Source organism: Phoca vitulina, unplaced genomic scaffold (assembly GCF_004348235.1).
Source record: "Phoca vitulina isolate PV1807 unplaced genomic scaffold, GSC_HSeal_1.0 scaffold10, whole genome shotgun sequence".
NCBI classification, from domain to species: domain Eukaryota; kingdom Metazoa; phylum Chordata; class Mammalia; order Carnivora; family Phocidae; genus Phoca; species Phoca vitulina.
Window position 1 is genome coordinate 22,780,330 of NW_022589713.1, and position 20,698 is coordinate 22,801,027.

The following is a 20,698-nucleotide window of genomic DNA, read 5'->3' on the forward strand; positions in this document are numbered from 1 at the left end:
CTTCTTTCCAAGGGCCTTTGTGGTAATAAAGACAGTTTTTGAAGTGGCCACACATTTGCTGAAACCTTGCCAAGTTTAGATTGATTAGGTTGGTACCAGTTGCCATAAAAGATGAAGCTCTAAATCTCAGTGACTTAACATAATAGAATAAAGCCCAATTGGCAGCAGTGGTGGGGATTTGTTAGAGGGGCAGGGGTGGAGAGTTCACCTGAACAGCTCTGGTCAGTCATTCAGAGATCAAGACTGAGAGAGGCTCTGCCATTTTTAACATGGGGCTTGCCAGATTGCCCTGTGTGTTGACATCCAGAGTAAGGAAGTGTGGAAGACAGTACAAGAGGTTCTCGTGGACCACTTCTACCTATATTCTGTTGGCCATAACTCAGTCACATGACCTCACCTAGCTGCAAAGAGGATGGGAATTGCAATCCCTCACCGGACAACTTCCCAGCAACAACACACACTATGAAAGGGAAACACACTTCTTGCAACTTTTGTCTCAGTTTGAGTTCCCCTAGAAAACAGACTCTTAAGACTTTTCAAGTGTCTTATTTGGTAAGTAAAGAAACACAGGTAAGAGGATGAGAAAGTGGGACAGGGAAAAGAAAGCATCCAAAGCACCTACTAACAAGTCAGTTACCTCTGGGAACCAGGGTAGAGAATCCCAATCAAGAAGCTTGCAAACAAGAGTCTGTGTACACCTGTCAGTCATGGGTCATAATCTCGCCCTCTAGCCTACTGTGTAGGTGGTAATTCAGACTCCTGACATCATAGAATGCCTTTATGCAAAGAAAGACAGATGCGGGCAATTGGAAGTTTGCCAGTGTGCTTAAGCATTGAACGGATATGTCTGGAACACTAAAGGTCTGCTATAGTCTTTGTCAGAATCTACTCTATGGTCTGGTGACATATGGACTAAAAAGACAAGTTGCTTCCCCCTCCTCGCCCCTGCCCAATCACATACCTGATATGCAATGGTGGAGCAGGAACAGAACAACTATAATAAAACTCCCTTTCATAAAGGGGAGGAGTAGAGACCCATAGCTGTTGCTAGTCAGTGTCAACTTTGAAGTCCTACCAGGCAGGTATTAGGTGGTTCCTCTGCCTGATTAGATTCAGATTCTGCTCTCTGAAAGTAGATTTTTGGTTCATTACACTCCAAGGTCTTTGGCATCTCCTTCCGGGAGGGTCTTCCTTCTCCATTATCTTCTCTAGCTACATCTGGATTGGGTATTGAGGAGTTTGTTCTCCTTGGGGGCTGTATGACTTTTCACCCATTTCCTATTGTGCAAGCTTGAAGACTGTGTCAAAGTTTGATTGCGTCAGATTTCTGGCTGCCTTCACAAAACAATTATCTCAAAACCTTAGTATCCTTCACGTCTATTTGCTTCCAATCAGTTTCATGTGTTAGTCATCAACCTCACGCACACCGGGCAAGGAGAAGGCCTGACTGATTAGCCTGGTGAAGATATATGAGACAATTTTAGATCATTTGTTACTTTCACAGATAGTAAAAAAGAATAAGCCAAAGGTGCCAGCTCCCCAGGTCCTTGTCCCATACACCAAAAGGGATGACACTGGAACAAAAGGGCTGAGGACCGCAACCTGAGTTGTGGGGAATCCCACCACCAAGGAGCCAAATCTAGACAGCAGCCAAGTAGTTCTGTTCTGAGGGGATGGGGCAGAAAGCCCCATACATCATCGGAATCTGGGGGGCCATGGGAAACTATCTAATCACAGCCTGTTCAGGGAGGCAGGAAGGCAAGTGGGAGGTGGCCTCTGAGCTAGCAGCTCCTTAGAGCCCTCCCATCCTCTCATGTTCCAGCAGGATCACAAGGTGTTTGGATGAGGCACCATCAAATATGCTGCAATTCCAAACCCTTCCCTATATGCATATGTGCAAGCTTGCCAGGAAGTCATGGCAGAGCTCTCCCCACAGTAGTAGCCATACACACAGTTCTCCCCTAGACTAATTTTCAAGACTGATTGTTATCTTGGCCACACATTCTCTCTCTCTCTCTCTCTCTCTCTCTCTCTCTCTCTCTCTGTTAATGGTGCCTATCCAGCTTGGGTGGAACAACCATATTCTCAACTAGATCTTTCCCACATGGATAGGTTGTAATGGACATTTGTTGTGCAAAACCCCTCTCAGGTTTATCTCTTGTTTTTAGGGCCTGGATATAAGCAGCCTTTCTAACCTTGCAAAACCCTTTTATTTTTTGCAGACAAACTAGCCAATTCTTCTCTGAGTTTGTCTCTTTCTTATAGTACCTAATTAAATGCAGCCAGTAGCAACACGTGCCACTAACATTCCATTTCATTTCCTTTTCCCTGCACCTCGGTAGACTCAATATGCGTATGCTTTACTTTGTAGGTTACCTAATACAACAATTTAAACAAATGTTTTGCCATTGCAAAGATGATTTCTGCAGCAATAAAGATCATTTACTAATCTCACTTTTAAAAAATATTTTATTTATTTATCAGAGAGAGAGAGAGTACAAGCAGGGGGAGTGGCAGGCAGGGGGAGAAGCAGGCTCCCCGCTGAGCAAAGAGCCCAATGCGGGGCTCGATCCCAGTGGGATCATGACCTGAGCTGAAGGCAGATGCTTAACAGACTAAGCCACTCAGGTGTCCCACTAATCTCATTTTTAAGTTATAATCCCTACATTTATCCATTTACAGCACTAGAAACTTAAATATAAAACCCTATCAAAAAATACATACTTTTAGGGGCGCCTGGGTGGCTCAGTCGTTAAGTGTCTGCCTTTGGCTCAGGTCATGATCCCCGGGTCCTGGGATCGAGCCCTGCATCGGGCTCCCTGCTCCGTGGAAAGCCTGCTTCTCCCTCTCCCACTCCCCCTGCTTGTGTTCCCTCTCTCGCTGTGTCTCTCTCTGTCAAATAAATAAAATCTTAAAAAAAAAATACATACTTTTAGTTCATTTTTTAATTTTCAGAAATCTATGTAACAAAATATAACAAGAAATACTCATATTCCCTCCATCCATATTTTAAAAGTAACTATTTTGTCATATTTGTTTCTTGTGTTATTTCATTCTACAAACAGTTAAATATCAAGTTCCCTTTAATCCTACTCCAAGCAGAGTCTGGAGTGTCTGACTGTAGATGACAGAAGTGCCAAAGAAACAAGAAGGTGACCCTAAATGCCAGAGAAGTGAAGGGAAAGTTAATTCTGAACCCCATCTTCTGAGGCAACTGCCTGTGGGGGAAATCACAGCCATTCCCCATTTTCACCAAAACCTTCATGGACCACAACCCATATCACCACTTTCATCCTTTCCTTGGAGATGCTGTTCAGGCAAACTTCTATGTGCATCAGAATCAGCTGGAGGGCTGATTAAAATAGAACGCCCACGGGGCGCCTGGGTGGCTCAGTTGGTTAAGCAACTGCCTTCAGCTCAGGTCATGATCCTGGAGTCCTGGGATCGAGTCCCACATCGGGCTCCCTGCTCAGCAGGGAGTCTGCTTCTCCCTCTGACCCTCCTCCCTCTCATGCTCTCTGTCTCTCATTGTCTCTCATAAATAAATAAAATCTTAAAAAAAAAAAAAAAGAACGCCCACATGCAGAATTCCTGACTCAGCAGGTCTGAGATTAGGCCCAAGAATTTGCATTTCTCACAAGTTCTCAGGTGATGCTGATGCAGCCGGCCCAGGCGCTACACGAGATTGAGAAACACTGCTCTGTGTTCCAAGATTAGGTACTTCAGGAACAGATACAGACCCTCCCTGCCTATGTAGATACAGATGGGAGACCTTGTCACCTGGTCTGTTCTAAAGACAAGATCGACTCCTCCGCTATTAAAATCAGCTGGCTGAAAGCTAAAAGGTCGAGTTCATTTCCCCCCTCCTCTTCATTAGAGCATCTATGACTCTCCTCCTATAGTGAAGCCTCCACTGGGCCCAGAAGTGTCAGAAGTGGGCTCCTGCCTCCTGGTGCAGAGAAGGGCAGGCAGCATATGACAAGGAGTGAGGTGGTGCGTCAGGAAGGGCAAGGGGTTTCCAGTCACACCACCTCTTCTCAAGCCCAGGTACAGCCACTCCCTGGCTGTGTGGCCCTGGGCCTCACTTTCCCCATCTCCACAACACGGGATAGTGATGCCCACATCCTAGAGGATTGCTGAGGAGAGTAAACGGGAATAGTGCAAGCAGGAGTCCTTTGTTGCCGGTAAAGAACCCCACAAACAGTAATTATCACCACAGCTTCATGACACATTTGCTCTTTAACAATAAGCTGTAGTGGTGATAGCTCATCCTCCTTCTTGTTGTTTTTTGTTTGTTTTTTGTTTTGTTTTGTTTACAACTCTAGTAACTTTGCTTCATTTTGAAGACTCTCCTCACCCTCTCCCCAACGATGGCCTTTACCTTTGAGCCCCAGTGTTACTGATTCTGACTCACCTACCACAGGTGTATTTACACACGTAGACCCATCCTTAGGCACTAAAAAGAAAAACAATCGGGATACATGGCATTAAACTCTCATATTACTCAATCCAAAGTCATGAGCTTCTCAATCTCAAGAGTGAGGAATGAAATAAGAAACACCAGCTAAGAAGTTTGTCACTGGTTATCAACAAGCCAAGATTCTGCGGGCCCATTTAACTCCTCTCTCCCTGAACTTTGCCATTTGAATATTAGGTTCCACCCCAGAGTCTCCCCAGCATTCAGGGAGTTACAGAGAAAGAAAATGAGATGCCCTTTGAAGAGGGGCAGAGACCACTAAAGAGCTTGACAAAGATCTCTTGCATTGGCTATGGGATTCAAGTCATCCTGACATCTTTCTTCCCTTCAGAGCTCTGGACTGTGGTAGGTGGTGCTCACATTCCTGCTACATTGGAGGGAAAAGGACCCTGTCCGTGGGTTCAAAAAGACTTCGATGCAGTTCTAATTCTACCATTTAAAGTGTGACCTCACATCATTTAACTTATCGAAGCCTCCGTTTTCACATCTGTAAAACAGACATACTACTATTTCCTCATAGAGCTGTTTGGGGCGATAATATATGGTTTCTCACGCACTGCCTGGCATATGGTAGGTGTGAAATACTGATGGCGGAAACCTAATTTTCCCCGGGGGCTTTATTTTTCGATGTGTTAGGATCTCCTCTAAGGCACTCCTGGCCTGCTGCCCCATCCCCTGGGCCGTGAGCACTTGGCCAACTCTCAGCGGAGCCCAGGCACCCACTTCAAAGCCCTAAGCCCCGGTAGCCCCTAAGCCAGCTGGCAATAGCGCCGCTCCCACCGCCACCAGCACCACCTTTGACATCTCGGCCCTCCTCCCGCCGCTGCGGAGGGCGTCACTTCCGCAGGAAAAGGCGGGCGCGTCCGCGCGGTTGGCGCGAAAGTCGGTTCGCCGCCTCGGCAATTTCCGGGTTCGGCGATTGCTTCGGGTCGGGGGCGCCGCAGACTGCGGCGGGTGTGCGCCGGGCTGGCGCCCGACCCCAGCCACGGTCCTGCAGGCCGCGCGCCCCTCCGGTCGCCTCCCAAAGACCCCCCCCAGGCTCCACCGAGGTGAGCGAGACACGGAGAGAGGACCCAGCTCCCTCCCCACCCCAGTTGGGGGGCCGCGACACCTCCCCTGGCCTCCGGGGCCCTTGTTTCCCGCCCGTGTAACCGGCCCTCGGACCGGCAGGTGGGACTTTGACGCCGGAGAGGACGTGGCTGCGGTTGGACCGAGAGCCCGGCCTTTCTGTGGCCGCTGGCAAGCAAGGGCTTTCGGCCTCTGGGGGCGTGACCTTGCTAACCGGCTTCCATTTCTAAAGTCCGTTTACTGAGGGGTGAACAAACGTCAGGGGCCCTGGACAGTTTCATTCTGTGTATCCTTAAACTAAGTGCAATTGAATGCCCATTGGCTTAGGGGTCTAGAGCCCCCTAACAAAGGCCCTGAACGTAGTTCAGGGACATTAATTTCGTTCTCTGATTTGCAAGGATTGGTGTTGTCATCTTTTTCCTTGACTTTGCCCACATTCCAGAGTTTCTTAGAAACTAATGAACGAATTCACGGGCAAGGCCAGAATGTCTATCTTTGGGCATTGTTGTCTGCACGGAAAAATATCTGCTTTTAACATTTAACTTCATACATGATGTGTTTTTGTCCTTGTTAATGGTTCCTTTATTTTGACAGTTCAAAAATGTCCAGAAATGACAAAGAACCGTTTCTTGTGAAATTTTTAAAGTCTTCAGACAATTCCGAATGTTTTTTTAAAGCTCTTGAGGTAAGAATAGTTGAAAATGCCTTGTTTGATGCTGTGAATTCATTTTCTTGTTTTTAGTGTTTATGATTTGTTGGACTTTTTATGTTTTAATAGTTTATTTTCATACTAGTTTTATTGTAGTGTACATTAATATAGATGTGTTGTTACATATTTTTGGATTGATGTAAATATATGATTATGTATTTCGGGGAACCTAAAATCTATTACTTTTTTTAAGATTTTATTTATTTGACAGAGAGTGATAGGAGAGAGAGGTTGCCAAAGTCACCAAGGCATGACTGATTTAAAGATTTACACGGTAAAAAATTATTGTTATCTTTTTGTTCAGTCATAGGAAAATTTGAGTTTTTAATGCTATTGATTCTATCTGACAAGGAGTGTTATTTCCAAAAGGAGGGTAAGACCAACAATGCTTTTGGCAAAGGTGGGCACAGACCTTCCATAAATTGTGCAGATACTGCATCTGCCTATTCTTCTGTTTTCTTCTCCTTCAAACAAGAATCACTTCTTTGTAATCTGGATGGAATTACAGCCAGTTTACTTTTATTTCAATGCTTCTCGTCCAGACACCAAAAAAGTGTCTGGAGCAGGGGGAGCGGCAGGCAGAGGGAGAAGCAGGCTCCCCACGGAGCAGAGAGCCTGATGTGGGGCTCAATCCCAGGACCCTGAGATCATGACCGGAGCAAAAGGCAGACACTTAACTGACTGAGCCACCCAGACGTCCTATTATGACATTTTTATTGAAAGTAGCAGACTTGCTATTCTTGGAAATTACATTGCTTTCTATGTCTACTAACCAGAGTAGACCTTTGTATGTTGAAGAAATTTGAGTCTCAAATTTCTGGTTACACTTCATTTTTTGGTGGTACACAGTATGTTTCACTGTGTACAGTGTAATGTGGGAAGATGTGGGGTGTCGTAGATCCTTGCTACTTACAGACCCCATCAGTAGAGTTGGAAATGCAGAACCTTGGGCCCAACTCAGACTGACCAGTTAGAATCTGCATTTTAACAAGATCCTCAGTGTAATTCCTGTGTATATTAAAGTTTAAGAAGCACTGTTGTAGCGGGTTTTTCTTTAAAGTTCATTCAGCAAATAATTACTGAGTGTCATGACCTATTAAGCACTGTTATAGTACTTGGGATCCATCAGTGAACACAGCGGGCAAAGATCCATACTTTCTCAGAGCTTACATTCTATTTTAGCAGGAGGACCTAGACCTAAATCAGACAGGATAAATGAGTAAACTATAATATGTTGTAGGGTGCTATGTGCTATGGGAAGAGAAAAGAGCAAAATAGGTTAAGGAGTTCTAGAGGGTGTTTGTTGGGGGAGAAGGGAAGTTTACAATCTGAAGTAGAGTGTGATTGGTGAAGGCTTTATGGAGAAGATAATTGAGTACACTTGAAGGAGGTGAGATGGTTAGCCATGTGGATGTCTGGGGAAGAAGCTTTCAGACAGGACAGCCATACACAGGCCCCTGAGAAAGTATTTGGAGTGCCTATCCAACATTAGTGTGGCTATACATTAGTATAGTGAACAAGGGATGGGGGAAGAACATTAACGGGTGCTTTAGAGAGTAAGAATAAAGAGGACATGTAAAGGGCCTTAAGGGCCGTGGTAAGGACTCTGACTTTTTCCTTTTCATTTGAGCAAATCTGATTGAAGTGAGGGATCAAGTCAGGTAAAGACTGGGAGAATATTTCACATAGTGGGAACAAGAGCAGATCCTCTAATGAGTTCATGCTTGGCTTGTTCCAGGCCTACCAAGAAAGTAGGAGTGGCTAGAGAATAGTAAGCAGGGGAGATGAGAGGTAGAAGGTAAGAGTGGGGAGATAGGCAGGGGCCAGACTCATGACCTGGTTTGTATCATTAAAGAGATTACTAGTTGCTGTAGGGAGAATAGATTTAGGGCAAGGAAAGGAAAAGGAACCACTTTGTAGACTTCTGCGGAGGTCTGGGTGAGAGATGATGGTAGCTTTCAATGGGGGAAAAGATTGGATTGGGATGGATTTTTGAAGATAGAGTTCACAGGACTTAATTACAGATGAAAAATTTCAGGTGCATTCTTTCATTTTTTTTCTTTCAGTCAATAAAAGAGTTCCAATCAGAAGAATATCTTCAGATTATTACAGAAGAAGAAGCTTTGAAGATAAAGGAAAATGATAGGTCACTTTATATCTGTGACCCATTTAGTGGCGTTGTCTTTGATCACCTCAAAAAGGTTTGCTAACTTTTCATGTGTTCCTTCTGTAGTCTGATTTTTGTTTTGTTTTTGCTTTAGTGGACATAAGTTCTTTACTGACCATGGAGTATTTTACAGATTATGAATATAGAGGAATCTTTTGGTTTTGGGAGACCAGAATTACATTTTTAAAGGCTAGTCATGTTATGCTAGGCTTTTGTTATATGTAATTTTTATATTTCAGGAGATTTAACTTCACTTAGCTTAAGTGAATGGTATAGTAATGAAACATTTTAGAGACAGAGTTCTACCATACTTAAACTCAGTTTGATTGCAGGAGTTTCAGTAGAGAGTTGGAAAACATCTCAGCATAATGCTTGGTTATTTATTGTCTTTCCTATGTGCTCTTGCACGCAGAATTTTCGTACCTGTACCTTGTAGAGAGGGTCTGAAACATTATATGCCTAAAGGAAGCATTTTGGGGATGAGTGTTGCTAATATACCAATGAGCCATCTTATTTCTTTTTGTTGATTCCAGAGTCTACTGACTCATTACTTTTTTGGTGTCTGGACAAGAGAAGCATTGAAATAAAAGTAAACTGGCTGTAATTCCATCCAGATTACAAAGAAGTGATTCTTGTTTGAAGGAGAAGAAAACATAGAAGAATAGGTAGATGCAGTATCTGCACAATTTATGGAAGGTCTGTGCCCACCTTTGCAAAAGCATTGTTGGTCTTACCCTCCTTTTGGAAATAACACTCCTTGTCAGATAGAGTCAATAGCATTAAAAACTCAAATTTTCCTATGACTGAACAAAAAGATAACAATAATTTTTTACCGTGTAAATCTTTTAAATCAATCATGCCTTGGTGACTTTGGCAACCATATGCTTTCTAGATCTGGCCTCAATGTGCTGATGTTGAGCTGTCAACTTTTCTTAACTCAGCTATCAATGAAAATAAAAGGTCATATTTTTTAATAACCCATAATATCTTTGAGAAATACTTACTTGGAAAGACATTGAGTTGAAGACAAAGTATTTAAAACAAATGTAGAAACTGCCTAGGATTTTTGTGTGTTTGTGTGAAGAATAGATATTTTAGAAGGGGTTAATTAGTCTCTTAAACTTTTAAACTGCTTGATTGGCTGGATACTTCATTTAAAAAGTATATATGGATTTTCCCAATTAGAGCATAAGACTGTTATTCCTATACCCTATCATTAAGACTGTGTTTGTTTCAGATATTAAAATTTGGTGGCAGTTGTGACTGAATGTGGCTCTTGAAGCTTATTTCTTTTGATAGACTGCATTGTTTGATTTGCATGTGTGTTAATGAGTAGTGTCTGAGAAATTATATAATGGTCCTTATTTTTTCTTATAACAATTTAGTGATTTTTCTGCAGTGGTCATGAGCTTCTGTAAAGAATTGATAAATATTGAGGCGCCTGGCTGGCTCAGTCGGTTAAGTGTCTACCTTTGGCTCAGGTCATGATCCCAGGGTGCTGGGATCGAGCCCCACATTGGGATCCCTGCTCAGTGGGGAGCCTGCTTCTCCCTCCCCCCTCTGCCTGCCGCTCTCCCTGCTTGTGCTCTCTCTCTCTCCCTCTCTTTCTCTGTCAAATAAATAAATAAAATCTTAAAAAAAAAGAATTGCTAAATATTACAAAATGTAATTTTATAAGCAGGAAGTCTTTTCCTACATACTAAACCTTCTCCCCTTTTTTGTAGCTTGGCTGCAGAATTGTTGGCCCTCAAGTAGTCATATTTTGTTTGCACCACCAGCGATGCGTCCCAAGAGCTGAACATCCAGTTTATAATATGGTTATGTCTGATGTAACTGTATCTTGTACAAGCCTGGAAAAAGATAAAAGGGTAGGTGCTGAGAGGAATATGATGATCAATATATTTACCTCCACACTTAATCTTTCACTGCATAGGAGACACTTTGAAAGACCTTGTACTTGTTCGTGACTTAAAGTTTGTATACACCAATATATATCTTTTCTGTTTTAATGAATATAATGGAATCTGTTTTATTGAGAACTGATTACTTGAAAGAAAACTCCCCTTTTTCCCCTATGCAATTGATGAGTTAGAGTTTTAGTCACATTTTTCCAATATAGATGGTTACTCTTTTTTAAAAAAATGTTGATGGGGCACCTGGGTGGCTCAGTTGGTTAAGCTTCTGCCTTCAGCTCAGGTCATGATCTCAGTGTCCTGGGGTCGTTGGGCTCTGAGCTCAGCAGGGAGTTTTCTTCTCCCTCTCCCCCCACTTGTGCCCACGCTCCCTCTCTCACTCGCTCTCTCTCTAACAAATAAAATCTTTAAAAAAAAATTATTTTAAAAAATGTTGATAGGTAGAATGGGCTGTGGATTTAACATTTGCTACAAGGCAAGAAATGCTTCAATAATGCTTTCTAAGAGAGATAAAACACATATTTTTTATATCTAATGTATACAATTTATATTTTTAAATATATATGCACAGTATATTAAAGTATATTCTAGAAGCAACAGGTTAATAAACTTATGGAGTTGAAACAAACAACTATAGGAAATAATATATGAAAGTAATTATTTTTAAATTTATTTATAATTCATATTTTATCCAAAAAGCAATTATTTAACTTTATAGTAGTGAGAAACATTTGTGCCTTCAAGCTAACAACAACAAAAGATATTTGAGTTTTTGTATTAAAAAATGGAAGAGATATTGTTTGCTTTAGTACTGATGTTTTTTCTTTTGGGTTTACAGGAAGAAGTTCATAAATATGTACAAATGATGGGTGGACGTGTATATAGAGACCTTAATATATCAGTAACTCACCTTATTGCAGGAGAAGTTGGCAGCAAAAAATATTTAGTTGCTGCAAACCTAAAGAAACCTATTTTGCTTCCTTCTTGGATTAAAACACTTTGGGAAAAGTCACAAGAGAAGTAAGAAAGACATTTATGTGTTTTCTAGACTTGAAAAAAAATGATACGTTCAATCATTATTGCATATTGTGGGTTATTACAGGGGAGGTTTTATGTTGTCCTCTTGGGATTTGTTATTCAGGGACAAAAGATGGGGTTATTACTCTTCACTGAGAATAAGCACAATCTGCAAGCTCTTATCAAGGTATAAGTTGATAGGTAGATTAGGCTATTGATTTAATATTAGCTACAAGGTAAGAAATGCTTTGACAGTAGGAATTGCTTTCGTCGGTAAATTCTTGTAAAATAGTTGAGAAGATCACTGAGGCAACTGTAGCTCTTAAGTTGAATTATCCTTCCACTACTATGCTAAGATGGAGAGTAAATTAACCATTTTGATAGTCCTATTCCCTCTCAAAGGTGTCTATGTAAAGTTGAATGTAAACATGTCAGCCATTAACTAAGATGTGGTCATTCAGTAAATGTTAATCAAGTTCATTTTATGAACCTGGCCTGAGGTGGGCATTAGACATGCATACTGAGCAAATCAGGATAGCATCCCTGCCCTGGTGGACCTTAGAAATGGGCATTTTTCCAGTCTTCCTATCAACACTGGCACATCCTAAACCTGTCTCCACGTTGGTACCTTCATTCCTAGCACATCTGTCTTACATGGAAAAACAATGATGATATTTTTGTTGGTATTCTGCCAAAAATCATTGCTTATTATTTATATAGTATAATGGAAGGATAGAAAGTCCATTTTTCTAATAGGCAACCATTTGAGTTTTTAAGTAAATTCACACTTAAAATTTTGGAAAATATACCACTTTGACCAGCATGAACTCAAAGAGTTAACCCTTAAAACAGTTTTATTTGAGAAACTCTATCTGAAATACTACCTTTTACTAGTGACATGGATGAACTAGATGAGCAGTTAGTGTAAGTTTGAGTGTCAGTGCCCCTTTTCTAAAAAATGAGGAAAGCATTAGTGATTTCTGTTTTGTCATTATTCTTCTGGTAAATTTTAAACCTTCTGGTATATTAATATGTTAATTTTTTCCTTGTTACTTATTTTCCCCAGAAAAATAGCTAGGTATACTGATGTAAACATGGAAGACTTCAAGTGTCCTATTTTTCTTGGTTGCATAATCTGTGTGACTGGCTTGTGTAGCTTAGACAGGAAGGCAGTTCAGCAACTCACAATTAAGCATGGAGGTCAATATATGGGACAACTGAAAATGAATGAATGTACACACCTCATTGTGCAAGAACCAAAAGGTAAGACTATGTTTCCCAAATGGAAAAAATGCACAATTTTCTCTAGTATTTAACATTTTAAGATCTTTACAGAATAGCTTTTGCTTCTGATGTGTTAATAAATCTGGTATTTTTTCCCCCTAAATTCTTACAAAGATAGTTTGGTTCATAATCTGTAGAAAAATTACATGACTATCCAGGTTTATCCAGATCATAGAAAAAAATTTTTTTCAATTTCCAGTGGTTTTTATTGTTTGATTTTTATTTTTATTTATTTATTTATTTAAAGAAAAAGTTTCTTACATAGTTACCAAATACTTACAAAACAATAAATTTGGATGAATAACAAAAAGTCTAATAGATGTAGCTAAATTACATTTCTTTCTAATGATAAATTTTAAAAGCTTGACTTAGTTTTTAATTGAATGAATCAGCTTTATTGGATGAACTACAAGTTGTAACTTGAAGATACATCTTGCAGAAATGAGGCAGTTAAAAGAAAAATACATTACCAATAAGAAGAATTCCTTAAAATTATGTTTAATTTTGGTGTCTTATAACCTTTATACCTGTTTTGGAAGATTTTTTTTTTTTCTTTACCAATACCCTTAAAATATATACAAACTGATGAGAGAAGAATTTTGTTAATGTTTTTGTTATTTCCTTATACTGTGTTTTATTAAGCTACCAAGATAACAAAATTAGGGAGAAAAAAAAACCTTCTAAAATTAATTAGTTCTGTCCTTAAGTCAGAACTTTGCATATGGCCAATTATGATATTATAATTGTGAATAGAGTTGGTAACTGCTATTGAATTTCTGAATCTGAAGGCAGTTCATCTCTTAGCTCTCAAGAATGTCCAAAAAAATCCTTTTCATGTTATTGTTTACTATGTATTGACCTCAGTTTCTCTATGACACTGGTTCTAAATACATTGTGTTAAAAGTTGTTTTAAGGCAATAAAAAGATATATTTCTTATAATATGCCTGTCTATTTGGACTTCAAGTCAAATCCTATTGACATTAGAGTAGTCTGTTCAAAGCTGGTATTTTTTATATTGCAGACATTTACAATCTTCACAGTTGTTTTATGCAGTCTTACTAAAGCCACATAATTCTGTGAGTTATTCCCATGTTACAGATTAAGAAACTGGTTTAAAGGAATTAAGCATTGGAGGCTATACTCAAACCAAGTCTAATATTTCAGTTACCCCACATAAATTCCACAATTTTAAGAGATAAACCCCCTTGCATACACTATATAGCATAGTTTGTATAAGAATAGTTACTGGTAACTTTAATTTTGTTTAGGTGAGTTTTTTCCCATAACCTATCATACTTCAAATATTTCTACAGAGATAGATTTTAATGGTTTACATTTCTATTTCTTAATGAACATGATAGGTCAAAAATACGAATGTGCCAAGAGATGGAATGTACACTGTGTGACCACACAGTGGTTTTTTGACAGTGTTGACAAAGGTTTTTGTCAGGATGAATCCATATACAAGACAGAGCCTAGACCAGAAACAAAGACTGTGCCTGATACTTCAACTCCTACTGGCCAGATCAACACAGTTGACAGTAAGTTTCAGTGGGATTAGAGTAAACAGTCGTTTTTAACACCGTTTTCTTTGTAAGAATTGATTTGTAAATAGGATCGGTGAGATATAGTAGGGAATTCATCCTTTCTTGCTATGTTTCCAGGCATAATTGTGTAATACCTAAATTGTATGAAGATCAGTCCAGAAGTCTAGATATTTCTTTTTATAACGGATGTATATTTTCTTTCATATGTTGATTTACTGCAAAAGATGATTAAAGAAATCGAGAGTACTAATAGAGACTTAAAAGAATTTTTCCAAGCTTGACTGGTGGGCAAATGTAATACATTTTTATTAGTTTGCTACAATTACTATAGACCATCTGTATTCATATAAAATTGAAAACCATTTCTATTTTGTAGGTGCCTTGTTGGCAATTTAGCAGATGTTACACTTTTTTCTTTCCTGGACCCTACAGCCAGCAACTTCATATTTTAAATGGAAGCAAGCCACTATTAAAATGTATTAAGTATGTTTTTATTTGAATAAAATAGGAACCTTAGTTTCATTTTCTCTTCTCAAAACTGGCCACCAAGATTTCAGTAAAAACATTTGAAGCTTACTTTGGAAATTATTCACAGCACTTAGTGTATAAGAAAAATTGATCTGTAGGAAAATAGGTAATCACAATTTTATCTCCATAAATTTCTACATCTTTGTTTGATATGTAGGTCGTACTCTTTCAGATGTCAGCCATATTTCCAACATCAGTGCAAGTTGCATAAATGAATCGATGTGTAATTCAGTTCTTAATAGTAAAGTGGAGCCTACACTTGAAAATCTAGAAAATCTGGATGTCAGTGCATTTCAAGCACCTGAAGATTTATTAGATGGTTGTCGGGTATGTCTTTATTATGTAATACATGCAGTGATAATGTACGTTAGTACTTCCTAGCCTGACTTTGAAGACCCCTCAGAGTTGGGCTTGTTCCTTATCCATATAAACCCTTCACTCTAGCTAAGCAGATGCAAACATTAGGCCACGTCTGTCATTAACTGTCATTTTTTAAGTGTTTCTAATACCCTAGACTGTGGTAATCAATTCACATATATTGTTAATATGTTGTATATACTCTCATTTAATTCCCACAAATAACTCTAAAATGGTTATTACCCTGAGGCTGAGGCTTAGCGGATTAAAATTCTTGTTCAGATTCACACAGACATTAAGTAGACAGCCATCTACTCCAAATCCTATGTTCCTAACCATTAGACCTAAGAGACTTTGTTTAATGTCTCTTAGGCTACTTAATTTTTTAGTGTATGAATAAACTATCTTATAAGTGCCTTGATGGAAACATCATATGCTATAGATCTCCTAGAGCTGAATACTTATTTAATATATTTCTACTTTTAGAGTGAATAGGCTATGTATTAGTTGATAAAACATCAATTTATTGGCAGAACAGAAAGTGTCTTATATAATCTTTTATCCTAGACTCTACTAATTATGGATATGACTTTTAGTTGTTTTTTAAGATTTATTTATTTTAGAGGGGGAGAGAGACAGCACAAGAGGGAGGGGCAGAGGGGGAAGGAGAAAGGATCTCAAGCAGACTCTGTGCTGTGCACGGAGCCGAACATGCAGCTCAGTCTCAGTACCCTGAGATCATGACCTGAGACAAAACCAAGAGTTAGACGCCTAACCAAGTGTACCACCTAGATGCCCCTGACTTTTAGTTATTTATGATTCCTGATTTTTGTTACAGTATCTTCTAATAATAGAGGTTATTTAGTTTGGGATATAAATGCAGTTAGAAATAGATTTGCCATTCTTTTTTTTTTTTTAAGATTTTATTTATTTATTTGCCAGACAGAGCACGCACAAGCAGGGGGAGCGGCAGGCAGAGGGAGAAGCAGTTTCCCTGCCAAGCAAGGAGCCCAACGTGGGATTCGATCCCAGGACTCGGATCATGACCTGAGCCGAAGGCAGACACTTAACCGACTGAACCACCCAGGCATCCCTAGATTTGCCATTCTTAAGAAATTTTTTTAAAATGTAAAATACAGATGAGAAGGCTTTTTATATTTATTAAATTAGTTTAAATACATACATACTGATAGTTAAAAATAAATTATTGCACATGTATTATCCTCAAAGCACTGTCCTCAGCTCGACTTAAATTTTTTTGTGTAATCAACTGTGTAAAAGGTATCTCAATTTATAGGTAAGAAAATTGGTTTAAAGAGCCTAAGTAACTTATCATGGTCATGTAGTTAATTATTGGCCTCTGAACCAAAATTTAAACCCAAGTTTTCTGAATTCAGATATGTAAACTCCAGTTTGTTTCTATAATTTAAATTTACAGGTAGTAAGATCTTTATAATTTAAGAAGCTACCTGCATTTTAGGCATTGCTATGCACTAGTATCAGGAAGATAACTGAATTCTAGCTTCTATTTTATTAAAGCCTCACAGTACTTACCAGGTGTCTACTGTGGATAATAATGCTATGGGACTGTGAAGAAGTAATAAAAAATAAAAATTTCAGAATTATTGGGGCGCCTGGGTGGCTCAGTGAGGTAAGCATCTGCCTTCGGCTCAGGTCATGATCCCAGGGTCCTGGGATTGAGCCCCATGTTGGGCTCCCTGCTCAGCGAGGAGTCTGCTTCTCCCTGTCCCTCTGATCCTCTCCCCCCTCCTGCTCTCACTCGTTCCCGCTCTCTCTCAAATGAATTTAAAAATCTTTTTTAAAAAAATGTCGAATTGTTAAAAAAAAAAAAAAGTTTCAGAATATACTCGATTCTTAATATATTTTAAATGTACACAGAGCTGTCTTATTTACACACAATGCATTTAGATATGTATTTTTAATGTGTTTCTGTTGAGAAACAAACCATCTTAAATGCATTAATCTAAAGTAAGTATTTTCTTTCGTTGCAGGTCTATCTTTGCGGTTTTAGTGGCAGAAAGCTAGATAAACTGAGAAGGCTTATTAACAGTGGAGGTGGAGTTCGTTTTAATCAGCTCAATGAAGATGTAACTCATGTTATTGTGGGAGATTATGATGATGAATTGAAGCAGTTTTGGGATAAATCGGCCCACAGGTTTTGTCGGTTTTTAATTTAAAGCAATTTTTACTCTGTAATGATTTTTCTTAAAATTGCATATCCATGCAATTATGGAAACTGCATGGCAAGTGGGATGATGGTCTTTATGGTTTAAACTAATATATAATTATGTACTATTTTTGTAGGCCTCATGTAGTGGGAGCAAAATGGTTGCTAGAGTGTTTTAGTAAAGGTTATATGCTTCCTGAAGAGCCATATATCCATGCTAACTACCAGCCAGTGGAAATTCCAGTTTCAGATCAACCTGAAAGTAAAACAGCTCTTTTAAAAAAGAACAACAGCTTCTCTAAGAAAGACTTGGCTTCTGATGAAAAGCATGAACAAGCTGACGAAGATCTGCTCTCTCAGTATGTAAATAATAACCCAACAGTAGGTAAGAAATAGTTGATTACTATTTACAGTCATTAAGAAATGTTTTAGTAGCAGAATACATACACATGTGATTTCTGCCAGGTTTTCTAGATTTTAAGTTAAACCTTTTTCTTCCCTTAGTGTTTTATGTTTGTTACTTTTTCTAGGTAGGCAAGGCCAGGGGATGCTGAACCCTTTGACCCTCTCATCTCTCTTCAACTCACTGGCTCCTCTTTGATCTGTTTTATATACCAGCATCAGTTTGTTAGTGTGAGTTTGTAACAGCATGAACTTTTTTTTTAAATTTTTTTAAAGGTATTATTTATTCATTAGAGTGAGCACATGAGGTGGGGGGACAAAGGGAGAAGGAAAGGCAGACTCCGTGCTGAGCAGGGAGCCCAACGAGGGGCTCAATCCCAGGACCCTGAGATCATGACCTGAGCCGAAGGCAGACACTTAACCATCTGAGCCACCCAGGTGCCCATGTAACAGCATGAACTTTTATTTTAACCTTATAATTACCTCTTACTTGGTTATTGTGCTCTTTAATGCATACAGTGCTGCACTGTGTACCACGGCCTCTGTATGTAGTCTTCTCAGTGTGGGAAGGAAATTTGCCAGTGAAGAGTTGTGAGCAGAATTTCTTATTTAAGAAGAAGTTTTTGTGAAATATTTAATACATTGAAAAAGATGTCAAGAATAATGTGATGAGTAACCATATACTACTACATAGGTATTAAAAAAATAGAATATTCCACTATACCAAAAGCCCCCTGTGAGTCTCCATTTTCCTTATAGTTTACATGTATATATATCTATATGCAATATAGATACTCTCATTTTGTGTATATTTTAGCTTATATAGATGACATATGGTATGTACTCTTTTGCTGCTCTCCTCCAACCATGAGAGATAATTTAATCCAAGTAACTGGTTGAATATGCCACAGTTTATCTGTTTTCCCACCTATAGACATTTTTATTGTGTCTCTTTTTTTGCCAGTGCAAACAGTACTGCTGAGATTGTTCTTACTTACCCATGTCTCTGTGATTGCTTGGAGGTTTCTTTACATGTACATGATGCCAAGTTTGGTCTACTCTGTATGGATTAATGACACACATGTGTTAAACTCCTCCACTGTAATGGTGGCTTTGACAGTTTCTCCATGTAGTTCTGTCAAATTTAGTTTTTTAATATAGTTTGATGTTTTATTACATGATGATCCTCATTTTCCTAATTTTTTTTTTCCTTAAAATCTGTTTGTCTGATATTAACAGAACTGTCCCTGCCTCATGTGATATGGTATTTATCTGGTATGACTTTTTCTTTAAAATGCAAATTTGGTCAATTTACATTTATTGTTACTTGTTATTTTATACCATCTTAATTTGTGCTGTTTGTCCCATTTTTCTGTGCTTCCTTGTTTAACATTTTTGCTTCCTTTTGGATAGCTTGAGCTTGTCCCCTCTCACCCCAACCTCCCAACTTCCTGTCTTCCCTCTACTGATGTGGAAGTTACATCTATTTATATTTCCAGTGATTACTTGGAACTTGAATGGGCATCATAACTTGAAATCGAAAGTTAATCAGAACTTTTATCTTAATCTTGAATAACACAAGAACTTTATAACACTATCTTCAACAGCACTGCTGATCACACCCCCTACATACACTAATATACTCAATTTATGTGATTTGGGCTAATATTGTCATTCTCTTTTTTAATCAGACAATTAGACACTTACTGTTTTATATGGTCCATACTCGTTTTGATTTACCATCATGTTTAGCGATTTCTTTGCTTCACATTCTTTGTTGTATCTGAGAACTCTCTTCTGGGATCATTTTCTTTCCTCCTATAAAATATATCCTTTAGAAATTCCTTCAGTTTCTGTTAATGTCTTTATTTTTTGCCCTTGTTCTTAAAAAACAGTTATGCTAGGAATATAATCCTAGACAGTTACTTTGAGCTCTCAGAGATGTTATTTCATTGTCCTGTTTCCATGGCTGCTGGATAAGAAGTCATTCAGTGTAATCGTTATTCTTTTGTAGGAAATCTTTTTTTCTTGCTGTTTTTAATATCTCCTTTTTAATGCTGACGTCCTAGAGTTTTACCATGTACTTGTCCTACTTGGAATTCATTGTGCTTTCTGAATCTTAAGGATTAGTGAGGGGTTTTGTTTTTTTTCATTCTAAAAAAATTTCATCTGTTACCTTTGAATATTGCTTCTTTCCCACTCTATATTCTCTAATTCCCATTAGCTCTTTGTGTGGAACACTTAACCTGCCCTTCTAATTTCATCTTTTTGTCTTTCTGTGATTTATTATGTGTAATTTCTTCAGGATTTCCTTCCACATCACTGTTTCTCTGTTCAGCTGCTGCCTACTGTGGTTAACCCATCCATTAAGTTTTTTATTTCAAAAAAAAAAAGTTTTTTATTTCAGTAATTATTTTTTCAATTCCTAGAAGTTCTAGTTCTCTTAATAATCTGTTATTCTGTATTCATGTCTTTTTACTTATTTCTTGAAACACATTAAACATACTGAATGGAGGGGAGGGGTAATTCTCTTTATTGTTAATGGTGCCTAGATTCTTCATGTTTTTCTGATATTGTAAACTCATTCTTATTAGGACTGTGGGAAGTCTAAGAAGCTTGAGGTGAAGCTTGAGGTGAGGGTTTGTTTCTTTAGAAACGGTTCACGTTTAAATCTGCCAGAAGTCTAGGAATTTTCCAACTCCAGACACTTCTCAGTTTATTGACTGGATGTTTTTTGGACCATCAGGCTAGTATAAATTTGTACCCTAACCTCCTTTGAGGACCAGCTTATGATGACAAATTCTCAGGAGAGATGTTTTTCCCCCTTGACCCAAAGCCAAAGTCAGATGTACTTGTTATTTCCTTTACAGGGTCGGTTTTTGTTATTGTTTGGTTGATTTGGGACTGTATTGTAACTAAAGATATTTATTTCCCTTTAGGGTTTCTGGGTTTGTTTCCTCGGGGTATACTCTGGCCCACCTCTAATTTGTGTGAGACCAAAGACTTGACTCTGTTTCCCTCCATGTGATGTCCTTAAATT

General features: G+C 38.7%; 1 protein-coding gene across 3 annotated transcripts in view; it reads left to right on the forward strand.

The window, feature by feature from the left end:
* The first annotated feature begins 5,346 nt into the window (after positions 1-5,346).
* The window catches only part of TOPBP1 (DNA topoisomerase II binding protein 1), a 74,624-nt gene continuing 59,272 nt past the window's right edge, over positions 5,347-20,698 (forward strand). The window contains exons 1-10 of one of the 3 annotated variants that reach the window (XM_032408672.1): positions 5,347-5,526; positions 6,140-6,230; positions 8,321-8,455; positions 10,146-10,289; positions 11,173-11,354; positions 12,418-12,614; positions 13,998-14,177; positions 14,869-15,038; positions 17,081-17,244; positions 17,394-17,641. In XM_032408672.1, coding sequence (XP_032264563.1) covers positions 6,147-6,230; positions 8,321-8,455; positions 10,146-10,289; positions 11,173-11,354; positions 12,418-12,614; positions 13,998-14,177; positions 14,869-15,038; positions 17,081-17,244; positions 17,394-17,641 — 1,504 coding nt within the window. In that variant the 5' untranslated portion in view covers positions 5,347-5,526; positions 6,140-6,146. Of the gene's footprint in view, positions 5,527-6,139; positions 6,231-8,320; positions 8,456-8,954; positions 9,118-10,145; positions 10,290-11,172; positions 11,355-12,417; positions 12,615-13,997; positions 14,178-14,868; positions 15,039-17,080; positions 17,245-17,393; positions 17,642-20,698 lie in introns of those variants that run through there. The other 2 variants (XM_032408673.1, XM_032408675.1) reach the window with 2 other exon arrangements.